A 13007-nucleotide genomic window follows, 5' to 3' on the forward strand; every position below is an offset into this window, starting at 1 on the left:
TATAGTTAATTTATACCACTTTTTTCTCCACAGGCCGGTAGCAGGGCATGCTAACTTCTGCCCGGGCGAGCTGTCAACGAAGTATAGAGACCTGCCCTCCGTGCTGTCTACGGTCAAGCACGAAATGTTACACGCACTTGGATTCAGTGTATCACTCTTCGCGTTTTATAGGTAAGGATGATAGTCATCAAAATCAAAAGTCATTTCAGTCAAAGTAGGCTGAAAATCAGCACTTTTTGAACGTCTTTACAAAAGACAGCCCCAAAAACGCCCGCCCTTCACCACTTTCTATATGTTTTTGCTGGGAAGAAGAAGTGGTGGAACTCCCCAGCATCATCTGCCTAGTCTTTTCCTGTGTTGGAGCCGACTTGCGGTGTAAACGGATGAAGCTGACTGTGTACCAGGATGCTAATGCTTACTTGGTCGTATCAACCCATAAGTCGTATCTCTCATAGGTGGCATACGCTTAGGTGGGGCAAAGTCAGATAACGTGGGGGCGATGTGGAAAGTTTTTGGTGAAAGCGTATTTGGTGATGGATTTAAGTACCGAATTGCGGTTACGCGGGCACACCGATACCCCTTGGACTGGTTGCCAGAATTACTGGCTTCTGATTACTTATTCTAATGAAAACCGCACGCAACCTTCCAAAACACGAAGAAACTGGTTATGATAAGATAGTCTTCAAAAGACTGACTACGCCAAGTGTGTGCTCAATGTTATTAATCGATCAACACTTTGGCTGTTATTTAGCTACGAGCGCCTCTGGTATAATTTGGAAAGCTAAAACTTTAATATTAGAATGACACTGACAAAATTACTTAGTCTTCTGAAGTCTCATCAGCATCTCCCGAGCCTTTTCCCGACCATGTTGGGGTCGGCTTCCAGTCTAGCCGGATTCAGCTGAGTGCTTTACACGGAGCGACTGCCTATCTGACCTCCTCAACCCAGTTACCAGGGCAACCCAATACCCCTTGGTTAGACTGGTGTCAGACTTACTGGCTTCTGACTACAGGCAACGACTGCCAACGGCTTCTGAAGTCTTAAAATGTATATTTAACGATATAAATAAAAAAATATTGTTATTATTTCTGTACAGAGACGAAAATGGCGAGCCCCTGACTGAAAGAAGACCGGATACAGGGAACCCGCCAATGGATGAAGAGTAAGTATACCTACTTATTATTTCTGAAAGCGAGATGTAGTCTAGGTTTCCTCAATATTAATTCCTTCTCTTTTCTTCTTCCTTCTCTTTAAAAGAGTCCACAGCTCTCACGTGGGACAATAAAAAGGCTGATGGTTCTGACATTTTTATTACTGAAATGTGATCTCAGAGCATAGATATAATATTACTAAACAAGATTGCGCACGCTCAAAATATATATTTACGAAAATGAACTCTATTCTAACGCAATAAGGTACTAAATTGGTTGCATAATACACAGAGGCAAATCCGAGCCGAGAGGGATAGTTCGAACGGAGGCTGTTTGTCTCTTTCTAACACCTTGCCAGCATAAAAAAATGTTGTGATCAAAAGTTTTGTCTTCCCAAAAACAATTGAATCACTTATATTTTTATCTTATTTTAACAATTGTAAGTCAACAAATTAATAACAATCGCATTAATTTATTCGTATTTATTATTAAAACATAAACAACATAAATTTTTATTTTGCTTTTTTTTATTTTCTAGCGGTAACCCTGAACATTCTTGGCGCGTAATCAGCATTTAAAATTTTGTTTATATTTTTTTGTATTAAATCAATTTAAACTATTAAAATGGTGAAAAAGTGTTGCGTTTCTACTTGCAAAAGTGAATCCTATGGTGGTTGCTATATATAGTTCCACAGGTTAGCTAATAATAACATTTTCGTAAACCAACCAAAACATCTAGGGTGCCCATGAATTCTTGTAACGAGTCAAAATATGGGTGATGGATTTTAAAACTGTTGTACTATTGTTATAGCTTCCCAAAAAATGAAGAAAGGCGACATAAATGGCTCAGCAGTCTATATATGAAGTAGAAATACAAAAAAAACAGTCTTCACTTCGAATCTTCCTGCTTTTATACTGCTAATTTCCGCTAATTATTAAAAGCCTTTATTAGTATCTTAAGGTCACAAACTGCGTAAGTTAAAACTTCAATACTAATCTGTGTTTAATAATCTTAGCAAATTCGGATTTGTCTCACATAGCTTAATCTCATAGTCACCCTATTAGAAAGGGACAGACAGCCTCCGTACTAACTGTTTCACTCGGCTCGTTTTTTGGGTTTTTAAGCGCAGTCCTGTTTACTAATATTATGTCTATGTCTCAGAGTGACATTAAACATTATATTCTAGGTTACAAATCCACAAATGGTCTGACCGCGTAGTGAAGAATATTACACGAAAGAATTGGATGATCAGAGGGGGTTACATGGAAAGGACTTTCCATATGATTGTCACACCAAGAGTTGTTAAAGAGGTAAGTTTACAAAACTGATCAAATAATACCTACCATTGGAACCAAGGAGCCTACCTAACATAGTTAATATGCAATATTTGAGATTTTCTTATTTGCTACACCTTTTGATAAACTTTTAGTAGTCCTATAGTTTGATTTCGTCCCGGGTTAAATTTCCGGGTAAGGCATCACGGAGATTGGTGATTGATACAACCGTGCATCAGAAAGCAAATTAATGTCAATCTTGTTTGTGATCTCTCTCTGGTGGTGTCGGATTGTCGTCCCATCGCGCACAGAGATAGAAGGAATAGTGAGTGCACCTGTGTCCAAGCAAATGCTTGTGTACTATAATATGTCCTGATCTCCTTAAGAAAGAACAACCGCCTTAGCAAGAAAATAAATCTGGAACTCATTATTTTAGGATCGTTCCCACGATTAAAAGTCATCATCCTCCGAGCCTTTTTCCCAACTATGTTGGGGTCTGCTTCCAGTCTAACCGGATTCAGCTGAGTACCAGTACTTCACGAGAAGCGACTGCCTATCTGACCTCCTCAACCCAGTTACCCGGGCAACCCATTACCCCTGAATTAGACTGGTGTCAGACTTACTGGCTTCTGACTACCCGTAACGATTAAAAGTGTAGAAGACATATTTATTTACAGTTTTTATTTAAATTATGTATTTTTTTTCAGGTCCGTGATCATTTCAACTGTTCAGAGCTTGAGGGGGCTGAACTTGAAGACCAAGGAGGTGATGGTACAGCTCTTACACATTGGGAGAAAAGGATTTTTGAAGTAAGTCTTAAGTACATGAAAATGTTAAACAAATTATAACCTTATCGTGTGAGAGGAAGATTGAAAATTGTTTGGCAGTTTAGAAATTGATGTAAAGATTTATATTTGTGTTTTGAAAAAGACTGGTTATTTAAAAACGTACATAGGATACTTCAGCAAAATTTTTATTTAAAGTGCCTATAAATAAATTGGGTATTTTTGTATTTTGACCTTCTGAATCGGAATTAAATACATTGATAAATTCAGTATTCATTTAAACTAATAAATAAAACAGTGCAACATTTTATTTCTATTGTGAACATAAAAAAATGAAAACTGATTAAGTCAAATAGGATATATATGGAGAGGAGATAGTCGACAGGTATTTTTTAAAATTACCGTTACATATATTTACTGTTGTATATTTTTTTTTAATTCCAGAACGAAGCCATGACCGGCACCCACACACAGAACTCAGTGTTCAGTCGTATAACATTCGCCCTAATGGAAGATACGGGCTGGTACCGCGCCAACTACGAACATGCCACCCCACTGGACTGGGGGCGAGGGTTGGGGTGCAAGTTCTCTATGGTCTCCTGCAAGCAGTGGCTGAATACTCAAAGGTTTAGGTAAATTCTTTATTTATGGGGCGAAGTGGTCAGGGTGTGAGTTTAGGTGGGGCGAAGTCGGATTAGGTGGGGCGATGCGGAAAATTATTGTTAAAAAAGTATTTGGTGGTGGCTTTAAAGATTAAATAAATGGGGATAATTAAAGATAAATTATGAGAGAAATAGGGTAAAAATTATGCAAGTTGGGGTAGAGTGTAAAAATGTGATAATACTTGTAAATAAACTTCATATGGCGATATTGCAAAATTAATTTAATAACGTAACGGGAAAAGACTTCTTAAATAACTAAGTATACCCACCCTGGCCACTTACGGGTGTGTGCGTTTTGGGGTTACTGTCCTTACTAAAAGCTAATTAATATATGTGGAACTTTTGTATATATTTCTCAATTAATACTACTCTTTGTAAATTGCTTATTTGAATTGAAATTCACTTAAGTATATTGTGGTCACTTTTGTCTAAAAGTACATACCTGTCTATTATTTGGCACGAAATGTATAACTTACTTATTGTGTGTATTTAAATTTTGTTTGCAAGCTTGATCTCGGAAAATTCTACGGTGGAGTAAGTGGTTTTGTAAACTTGATTCATCAGGCATTTTCCATTATCACCTTTTGCTCTATAGCTGGGTAAATTCTGCCCCCATTCAGTTTAACAGTTAAATGTCCTATTATTTATTTATTTATAATACTTTTTGCACAATCAGTACAATGGCGGACTTAACGCCTTAGGCGTTTTCTCCCAGTCTACCTTTGGGTGGTGGGGAAATAACAGTGGTAGGTGCAGTATTAGTATTAGTATATAGTCTACATGCGAAGAAAAAAATATATAGAATATATGGATAATAATACATAATTATAATATATATACATACATATTACATTTTGCCATGAGAGACAAAGAAATAAAAAAGAAAAGAAAACAAACTATGGTAGCGATTCTGCCAATTTCCTATGGATGTGGTCACTTCTTCCTTCTTCCTCCGAGCCTTTTTCCCAAATTATGTTGGGGTCGGCTTCCAATCTAACCAGATGTAGCTGAGTACCAGTGTGCCACAAGGAGCGACTGACTATCTGACCCCCTCAACCCAGTTACCCGGGCAACCCAATACCCCTTGGTTAGACTGGTGTCAGACTTACTGGCTTCTGACTACCCGTAACGACTGCCAAGGATGTTCAATGACAGCCGGGACCTACAGTTTAACGTGCCATCCGAAACACAGTCATTGGTGTCTATGATATACTTAGAAAGTACATACAAACTTAGAAAACTTGCATTGGTACTTGGCTGACTTAAATGTCCTATTACATGCCTAACTTGTATATATATTTTGAACTGTTTGACAGACGCTTCGAAATACTTAAACGTGAATTAACTTTAGTTATTTTAAATTGATTTAAATTCAGCAGTCATTGAAAAAAATAGCGTTTTAGCTGTGGTTTTACTTTACCTAGAGTTGTTATTCAGGTAAAGGTATATAATAATTTCTTCTGTACTACCCATCGCCATCAATATCATTTCATATATCATTTTGTCTATTTCTGCTATAGTGTGTATTTATTTGAATTATACATTTTGTAGTTTTGTGTCCTAACTCATAAACTAACACTTTTCATTTAATTTTCCAAGCATTACTAACGGGACGTCGAATAATGAGTAAGTATCGTGTTATTAACTTTTTGTACATATATTTTTATATTGTATGAGTATTTATTTATATTTAATCAATAAAAAAAATTACCTAATAAGTATGTTTTAACAAAGGCTTAATATGAGTAAATGTTTTCTTTCTAAGAAATAGTTCACTTACAGTGCCCTTTAAATTATGAAATTTGCAGTAATTGATCTACTTTTTTTAACTATTCCATGTTTTTACCAAAATATATAAAAATATAACCATGTAATTTAATCAATCAACATACAATATACTCACAATTAATTCTTAAATCTAATAATTTATTTTATTTATTTGCAGACGTAAGAATCCCGCGCCATTTTGCGAGAGAATCAAAGGCAATCCTTTGCGGACTGAGTGTTCTCCAAGAAGGAACGCTGTCGTACTGTGTAATCTAGTGCGACATGACACTATACTGCCGAGAGCTTATCAGGTTAGTTTACTTAAGTTTAGTTATTATAAATACGATGTTCCATCATGAATTGCCAGCTCATATCTTCCGGCTACATCGTCAGATCAATTGACAGTATCGTGTTATTATACTGTCATGGAAGTTATTACTTAAGAAGAAACATTTTTTATATAATGTTATTTTAAGTGTAAGGGTTTTTTCTACGTATACTTACGGAAAGTAAGTGTTTCCCTGGGGTTTCAGCTTCCTGGGGAAACATCTTCCCGTACCCGGAAAAAATATAGCCTATGTTACTCTTGAAGAGTATAGCTCGCCAACAGTGAAAGAATTTGTTCAGTACTTTCGCGACCCTGTGACGACAAAACGCTGCAACCCGGGTTACATTGTTTTATCGGAATACAACGTAACATAATCTAAACGATGTAAGCTTGATACAGGTTCAATCTACTGTTGAATAACAGTTCCCATTGCCAAAATAACTCAATGTTTCACTTCACGGTAACCTAATATTCGCAGGAAATGTTTTTACTAAACGCTGTACTCAAGATTGCAGCGTTTTACCTAGATAGGAGAACGGCCGCGCGGCTCGCGCGGGTGAGGCCTCCCCCGATCTTGAATTTTGGTAAAACATTGCAAGCTTTGTTTGCTGCGTTTTGTCAAAATAATAATAAACAGCGGCGCCAACACAAGGCTCAAGCCTGGCCATACTTACATGTCTGATGACAGTGATCATGGTGCCATAACTAACAAGATGAACAAGTCAGGTAACTTGTACGATTTAGATGATTACGTTGAGACGTTTAAAAGGTCTCGAAAGAACTCGACAGCTCATGTACATGACCACAATGAAGTTATGCTGTTTAAAAGCGAACTAAAAAATGTTTTCCCTTAGAATTACACCAGCTTTAAAATTGTAGAGTTCCGAAGAGGTTAACCTACGCTGTTCCTAAAAAATAGGTAATTTACCTTACATAAATGAATAAAAGCTAGAAAGAGTACATTTTGTTAATCTGTACACTATCTTAAATACATTTAATTTTAGTTTTGGTATGAGTTAATGCAGATAACAATAAAACAGTACACAAGTATATCTCTTGAAAACGCAGTAATTAACGCTTACATTGTTATGTCACAACAGAGGCGAATATTGGCTAGGTACATGCTGTTGTAACAAAACATTTTTTTTTATTTTTGATAGGTTTCTTGATTAGATACAATAATAAAATGTTTTATTGAAATTGAGTAAATATTATGACAAATCAGTTTTAAAAAGAATTATACTATTATCTATACCGGATGGTAACGAGGTAAAGATGTAAACTTTTAAACTCATTTTTCTCAAATTGACCTTTTACAGATTACAGCGTTTTGTCCTAACAGGGCCGTTCGGAGCTTTCAGGGTACGAACAAAAAACAAAAAAAAACCTGTATCATATCAGTATAAACTAGCTTTTCCCTTAAAATAATATTTAAAATCGATTCAGTGGTTTTGCAGCAGAACTATTAACTCTTTTCTCGCAGTTTTCAACCATTTTATTTTCATCCACAGCATTTCGACACCCTACCCAACGTGGCTCCGGGCGAGGAAGCTCACTACGGCGGTTCAGTCTCCCTGGCGGACTACTGTCCGTACCTTCAGGAGTTCACGTGGAGACACAAGAGTGTGCTCATCAGAGGCAGTCGATGTTCCTATGAGGAGAATACTCCTAGTAAGTAATTTGAAGTGCGAAGGTATTCGGTTCGACAAGTACGACTTTTTTTACCCCTCCTGCTGTGGGTGCAGCGTGAGTGTCAGACTCTTACTAAAACCCACCATGTTCCTTCTTAAGCCCTTTATGTACCAGGGCCACGGTAACTCGCGCGAATAATCCCGCAGCCCGGCAGCCTTACTTGTATGTAATTATTATCTCTAGTAAACAAATTAATAGATAGATCGAATATGGGGCATATCCGTATTACGATAACCAGCCGTATATTTGCCGCCCATTTGAATGAAAATGAAAGTAGCTCAGTCTCCCTGGCGGACTACTGTCCGTACCTGCAGGAGTTCACGTGGAGACACAAGAGTGTGCCCATCAGAGGCAGCCGCTGTTCCTATGAGGAAAATACTCCTAGTAAGTTGCTTTGAAGTGCAAAGTAATTTGGCCATTTCCCAGTTCCCAATATTTTTTTGACCCCTCCCGCTGTGGTTGCAGCGTGAGGGAGTGTCTTACAAGCAGACTCTTACTGAATACAACCCACAATGTTTCTTCTAAAGCTCTACATATACCAGGGCCACGGTAACTCTTTCGAACAATCCCGCAGCATCTTCATATCTTTTTTTTATCGATGACAAAAATCATCAGATGTCCCCTCCCGCTGTGAGTGCAGCCTGAGTGTTTGATTCTTACTGACTAAAACCCACCATGTTCCTTCTTAAGCCCTTTATGTACCAGGGCCACAGTAACTCTTTCGAACAATCCCGCAGCCCCGATAGGCCTACTTGTATGTAATTATATCTCTAGTAACCAAATCAATAGATATATTGAATATGGGGCATATCCGTATTACGATAACCAAACCATAACCAGATGTATACTTGCCGCCCGTTTGAATAAAAATGAAGGGTCACTACGGCGGCTCAGTCTCCCTGGTGGACTACTGTCTGTACCTTCAGGAGTTCACGTGGAGACACAAGAGTGTGCTCATCAGGACAGTCGCTGTTCCTATGAGGAGAATACTCCTAGTAAGTAAATTGAAGTTAGGGAATAACGTTTTTGGAAGTGTTTATAAGGATTTGCAGCCAAATATTCTATCTTATTCATACAAATATGTCACTGAACGGTAAAATAGCCATTCAATCAAACAGTTTGCTCTTTGATTGAACAACGTCATTCAGTTTTTGCCTAACTTCGTCTTCTCGTCAAGTAAGCTGCAAGTTTTCGGTCAGGCCATTATATCAGATCATTTAATCTATCTGTTAATTTGCTTATTAGAGATAGAATTTTGATATTACCCCCACGCAAGTTATGCAAAATTCCTATATTTTACGTGCCCTCCCAGGCATGAGTTTGCCAGCATAGCAAATGTTAAACGATGTTCTTGTGTATCTAACAATTCATATTTTTTCTTTACAGAAACAGATGTAAACTTCGCCTTGGAGAATTACGGGGCGCACTCCAAATGTTTTGACCACAGCGAGAGGGTGTGGGAACAGAAATCTTGTAGACAGGTAAACTTGTCAAACCCTTTTATTTATATTTAGTTTGACGAGAATATTAACTGTTTTTCCCACACACAAGGCTGCATAAGGCTGTAGACTGCAGACTAAACTGTAGGCCGATAGTGTCGTGACGCTTAGCCGACAGTTTTTTGTGGAGGTAATCGAGAATCTTATCAAACTTTTTGTGCGCACTTTATCATTCGTCTACACGATAAACTATCTGGCGATTTAAGGTTTGCATTGTGCTGAGGTCTGTGTAGTATATTTTTTTTATGCTCTGTACCTTACACAGATAACAGATTTTAATGTATTTTCTAATATATTGTTTCCAGATAAGAGAATGGCAACACTGGGGTTCAGGGTGCTATAAATATAAATGTGAAAGTGGTCGACTGCATATAGTGGTAAATATCTATATTTTTCAGATTTCTTTGTGTTTCATTGGTTCAACAGCTCAGTAGTTTCACGAGCCTGTGCAAACAAACAAACAAACAATCAAATAATCTCCTTTTACGGGTTCCGTATCCAATGGGGACCTATTACTAAAAGTGGGTTCTATTAATAAGAGGCTATTCGCTGGCCGTCTATCCTTCTGTCACCAGACCGTATCTATGACCCTTGGCAGTTAGATAGTTGCCACAGATGATGTATTTTTTGTGTTTTTAATTAATTATATAGTAACACAAACAATAAAATATTTAGAAACAATGAGAACCCAATATCCTAATTCTGGGTTAAGCTCGCTCTGTTTTTTTGTGTGTGTTCCATATATTAAGTGCGCTATAAAGAATCTTTCTACTTTTTAAATAGTACAGAGATAAATAACTACACAATCCCAATTTCACTTAATTCTATTTAATTCCAGGTGGGCAACTACTCGTACACATGTTTCCACGCGAGCCAGGTGCTACAGATTAGAATAATAAAACGCGGTTGGCTGCACAAAGGAGGCGTCGTCTGTCCTCCTTGCAGGGAACTCTGTGGTGAAGAGTTTGCGGTAAGATTTTTTTTTAATAAATAGAGCTATGGTTAAAGCTAACATTTGAGCGGGAAATTCAAATATCAAGCTGTTTTTTTTTATATTTTACCTGTGTTAACGTAAGATCAGATTCATCATATCCCTACCTACCTTCCCAATTCCAGATTACTTCCTTTACTTCCATACATTATTCTTCATAACCAGTGCGGTTTGAAATAGAATTAAGTCATTTTACTTAGTTAACTTTGCACAATTACAAGCGAGTCACTTTAACGTAAACGACCAAATAAATTGCGTAATATTTAAATAAAAAATTGCATGTAATTGCTCGAACAAAGTTACTATTTAATATTGCGCACTGATTTTCTTGCTGTGATATACGCATTTAAATTGATCGTCTAGGTGGCCCCTAAGGTTTGTGTAGTGTACATAATGCCAATATCTTCGTAATTTGAGAAGAGGCATTTTTACGAACTTGGATAAAAAATACACTAATTAATTAAACTTATGTTATTTATTTTCCACAGTCTAGAAACGAGTACTGCAAAGGTGGCGAGGAGCCTCTACCTCCGAATTTATATCCCAACGATGTTCTAACTTGTTCAGCTGTCAGTTTGACAGCTCCCGCCATTTTGATAGCCGCCATCTTGGTTTTAGTAGTTAATGTCACTCAGAAATAAGACTCTCTTTGTAAGTTTCTATATATAAAAATGCCGACTTAATTAGCGTGAAAATTATAATGTACTTGATTTGAGATTTAAAAGCCTGTGATGATTGCAGCCGTGTAAAAATTTTTGCAACAGTAACGGAAAAAACAAGTTTTCAAAGTATTTATAAAATGGCAGCCGAAAAATTAATACAAAATGTTACTAAGCTCCCTGTCTTGTCCTAAAGTGTGAACGTGTGTTGAAAATAAGTCGTATATAACTTATTTTATTTCTATTTTTAATTTAAATGTAAAAAAAATTACAAGCTTTTAAGATTTTTTTTCTGAACTGTTCAAGTTCTGCTTACTGTGGCTTCATTATGGTTTGTCACACATTGAGACAGCAAAAGTAGCATTTTAAATCAATTGGACTGCTTTCATTTGTTTAACAGCATAAAAATCAAGATGGTCGGCTACAAAATGTGATTTTAATATCAAAAATATTATTTTTATTTAATTTTAAGCGACGTTTGTATAAAATACAGAATTTGTAATCTTTTAATTAAGTACTTTGTAACGTGACCTCTGTGCAGTGATTTTGATATTGTGTGATTGAAGAAAGCGTTCAAAATATGAGAATTTGTCTGGAATATAATACCTTACCTTTCTTTTACTCAGATTGAGAATTAATTTTAATAAAAAAATATTATTATTATTTATTGCCCACATACCGTCGTACCACAAAATCTTTTAAACGTCAGTTTAACACTTGTCTAAAAAAATGACAGATTATGACGTTGAAATAAGGTCCATTTTGCAGACACACTTTTTTAGATAAGTGTTTGACACATGTGTAAGTTTTTGTAGTAAGACCAAATATGTTTTATTACAGACAATATTTTGAGGTTATGTACAAAGGCGCGCTTTACCCAGAATTGGGTTCTCTAACAGCAAACCTTAGAGCGATAGGGAGATTCGATAGGAAAGACTAACCGTCAGTTGCACAAAGCCCCATTAAAATTAAAGCTTCTTCAAATCTATTGCTGACTCTTTCTTTGTCAACAAGATAAAAAGTGTCAGAAATAGATTTAATGAAGCTTTACCTTTAATGGAGCTTTGTGCAACTGATGGTAAGTTACCTATTAGTGCGCAACAAAAATTGAACAATAAAGAAAAAATTGCGGACTAGTTCATATATTTTGAACGCAACTATATTCCTGACTGTATGTTGTATGTGTCTATGTAAATGTTAATTTTATTACTTACTTAGTTCGTAAAATAATTGCAATATTTTCAGTTGCAATCATTTTTATTGGTCTGAAATACTTTTGTAAGACACATTTCTTTTAGATTTCAAAACTTTTTATAAATATTATTTTAAGCCAAAAATAAGTATGTCAAAATAATTAGCTTTTTAGCTTATTGTGGCTGTCGCAAATATGGCGCGGACAAGAGTGCAGAACAATTTTAACTGACAAAATATTATAGACAATTGAATTTTATATCTATTTATAAAAATAAATGGGGGACATGTATTTATTTACAGGGCCTTGGGCCCTGATGATATACCAGCTGAAGTATGGAAGGTATTAAAGAGGAACGGATGTATGTGGCTAACTTTATTCTTCAATAAGTTGCTGCATGAAGAAGTCATCCCGCAAGAATGGTGCAGTAGTTCGCTAGTGCCCATCTTCAAGAATAAAGGGGATGTGCAAGATTGCGGCAACTATAGAGGGATAAAGCTCATGTCGCATACTATGAAGGTATGGGAGAAAGTGATAGAGAAAAGAGTGCGAGAAGAGAGTGAAATTACCCAAAACCAATTTGGGTTTATGCCAGGTCGAGGGACAATGGACGCCATCTTCGCACTTCGCCAATTGTGCGAGAAGTACAGACGTGTGCACAGGAATCTGCACATGGTGTTCATTGACCTTGAGAAAGCGTATGATAGGGTGCCTCGGGAAGTGTTGTGGTGGGCCATGAAAGAGAAAGGTGTGCCTGGGAAGTATGTGGAGTTAGTTCGTGCGATGTACAGGCAGTCTTGTACGTATGTCCGATCGTCGGCCGGCAATACTGACCAGTTCAGTGTGGCTGTGGGCCTGCACCAAGGGTCTGCTTTAAGTCCTTACCTCTTCCTGCTTATTATGGACGCCTTGACGGCGGACATACAGGAGGAGGCACCCTGGTGCATGCTGTTTGCCGACGACATCGTCCTGGTTAGTGAAGACGGACCTGAGATCCAGAGCAGA

The 13007-nt window shown here is 37.0% G+C and overlaps 1 protein-coding gene across 2 annotated transcripts in view; it reads left to right on the plus strand.

Annotated features, from left to right (window-relative positions):
• The window catches only part of LOC124644433 (leishmanolysin-like peptidase), a 97620-nt gene extending 86551 nt beyond the window's left edge, over nt 1–11069 (plus strand). Inside the window, exons 8-18 of one of the 2 annotated variants that reach the window (XM_047183772.1) lie at nt 34–171; nt 1098–1163; nt 2340–2463; nt 3135–3236; nt 3657–3844; nt 5820–5952; nt 7481–7640; nt 9048–9142; nt 9466–9537; nt 9999–10130; nt 10640–11069. In XM_047183772.1, the coding sequence (XP_047039728.1) occupies nt 34–171; nt 1098–1163; nt 2340–2463; nt 3135–3236; nt 3657–3844; nt 5820–5952; nt 7481–7640; nt 9048–9142; nt 9466–9537; nt 9999–10130; nt 10640–10792 (1363 nt within the window). In that variant the 3' untranslated portion in view covers nt 10793–11069. The remainder of the gene's footprint in view (nt 1–33; nt 172–1097; nt 1164–2339; nt 2464–3134; nt 3237–3656; nt 3845–5819; nt 5953–7480; nt 7641–9047; nt 9143–9465; nt 9538–9998; nt 10131–10639) is intronic. The other variant, XM_047183773.1, reaches the window with a different exon arrangement.
• Nucleotides 11070–13007: the final 1938 nt, after the last annotated feature.

The sequence above is a fragment of the Helicoverpa zea genome, chromosome 30 (genome assembly GCF_022581195.2).
Source record: "Helicoverpa zea isolate HzStark_Cry1AcR chromosome 30, ilHelZeax1.1, whole genome shotgun sequence".
Lineage (NCBI taxonomy): Eukaryota > Metazoa > Arthropoda > Insecta > Lepidoptera > Noctuidae > Helicoverpa > Helicoverpa zea.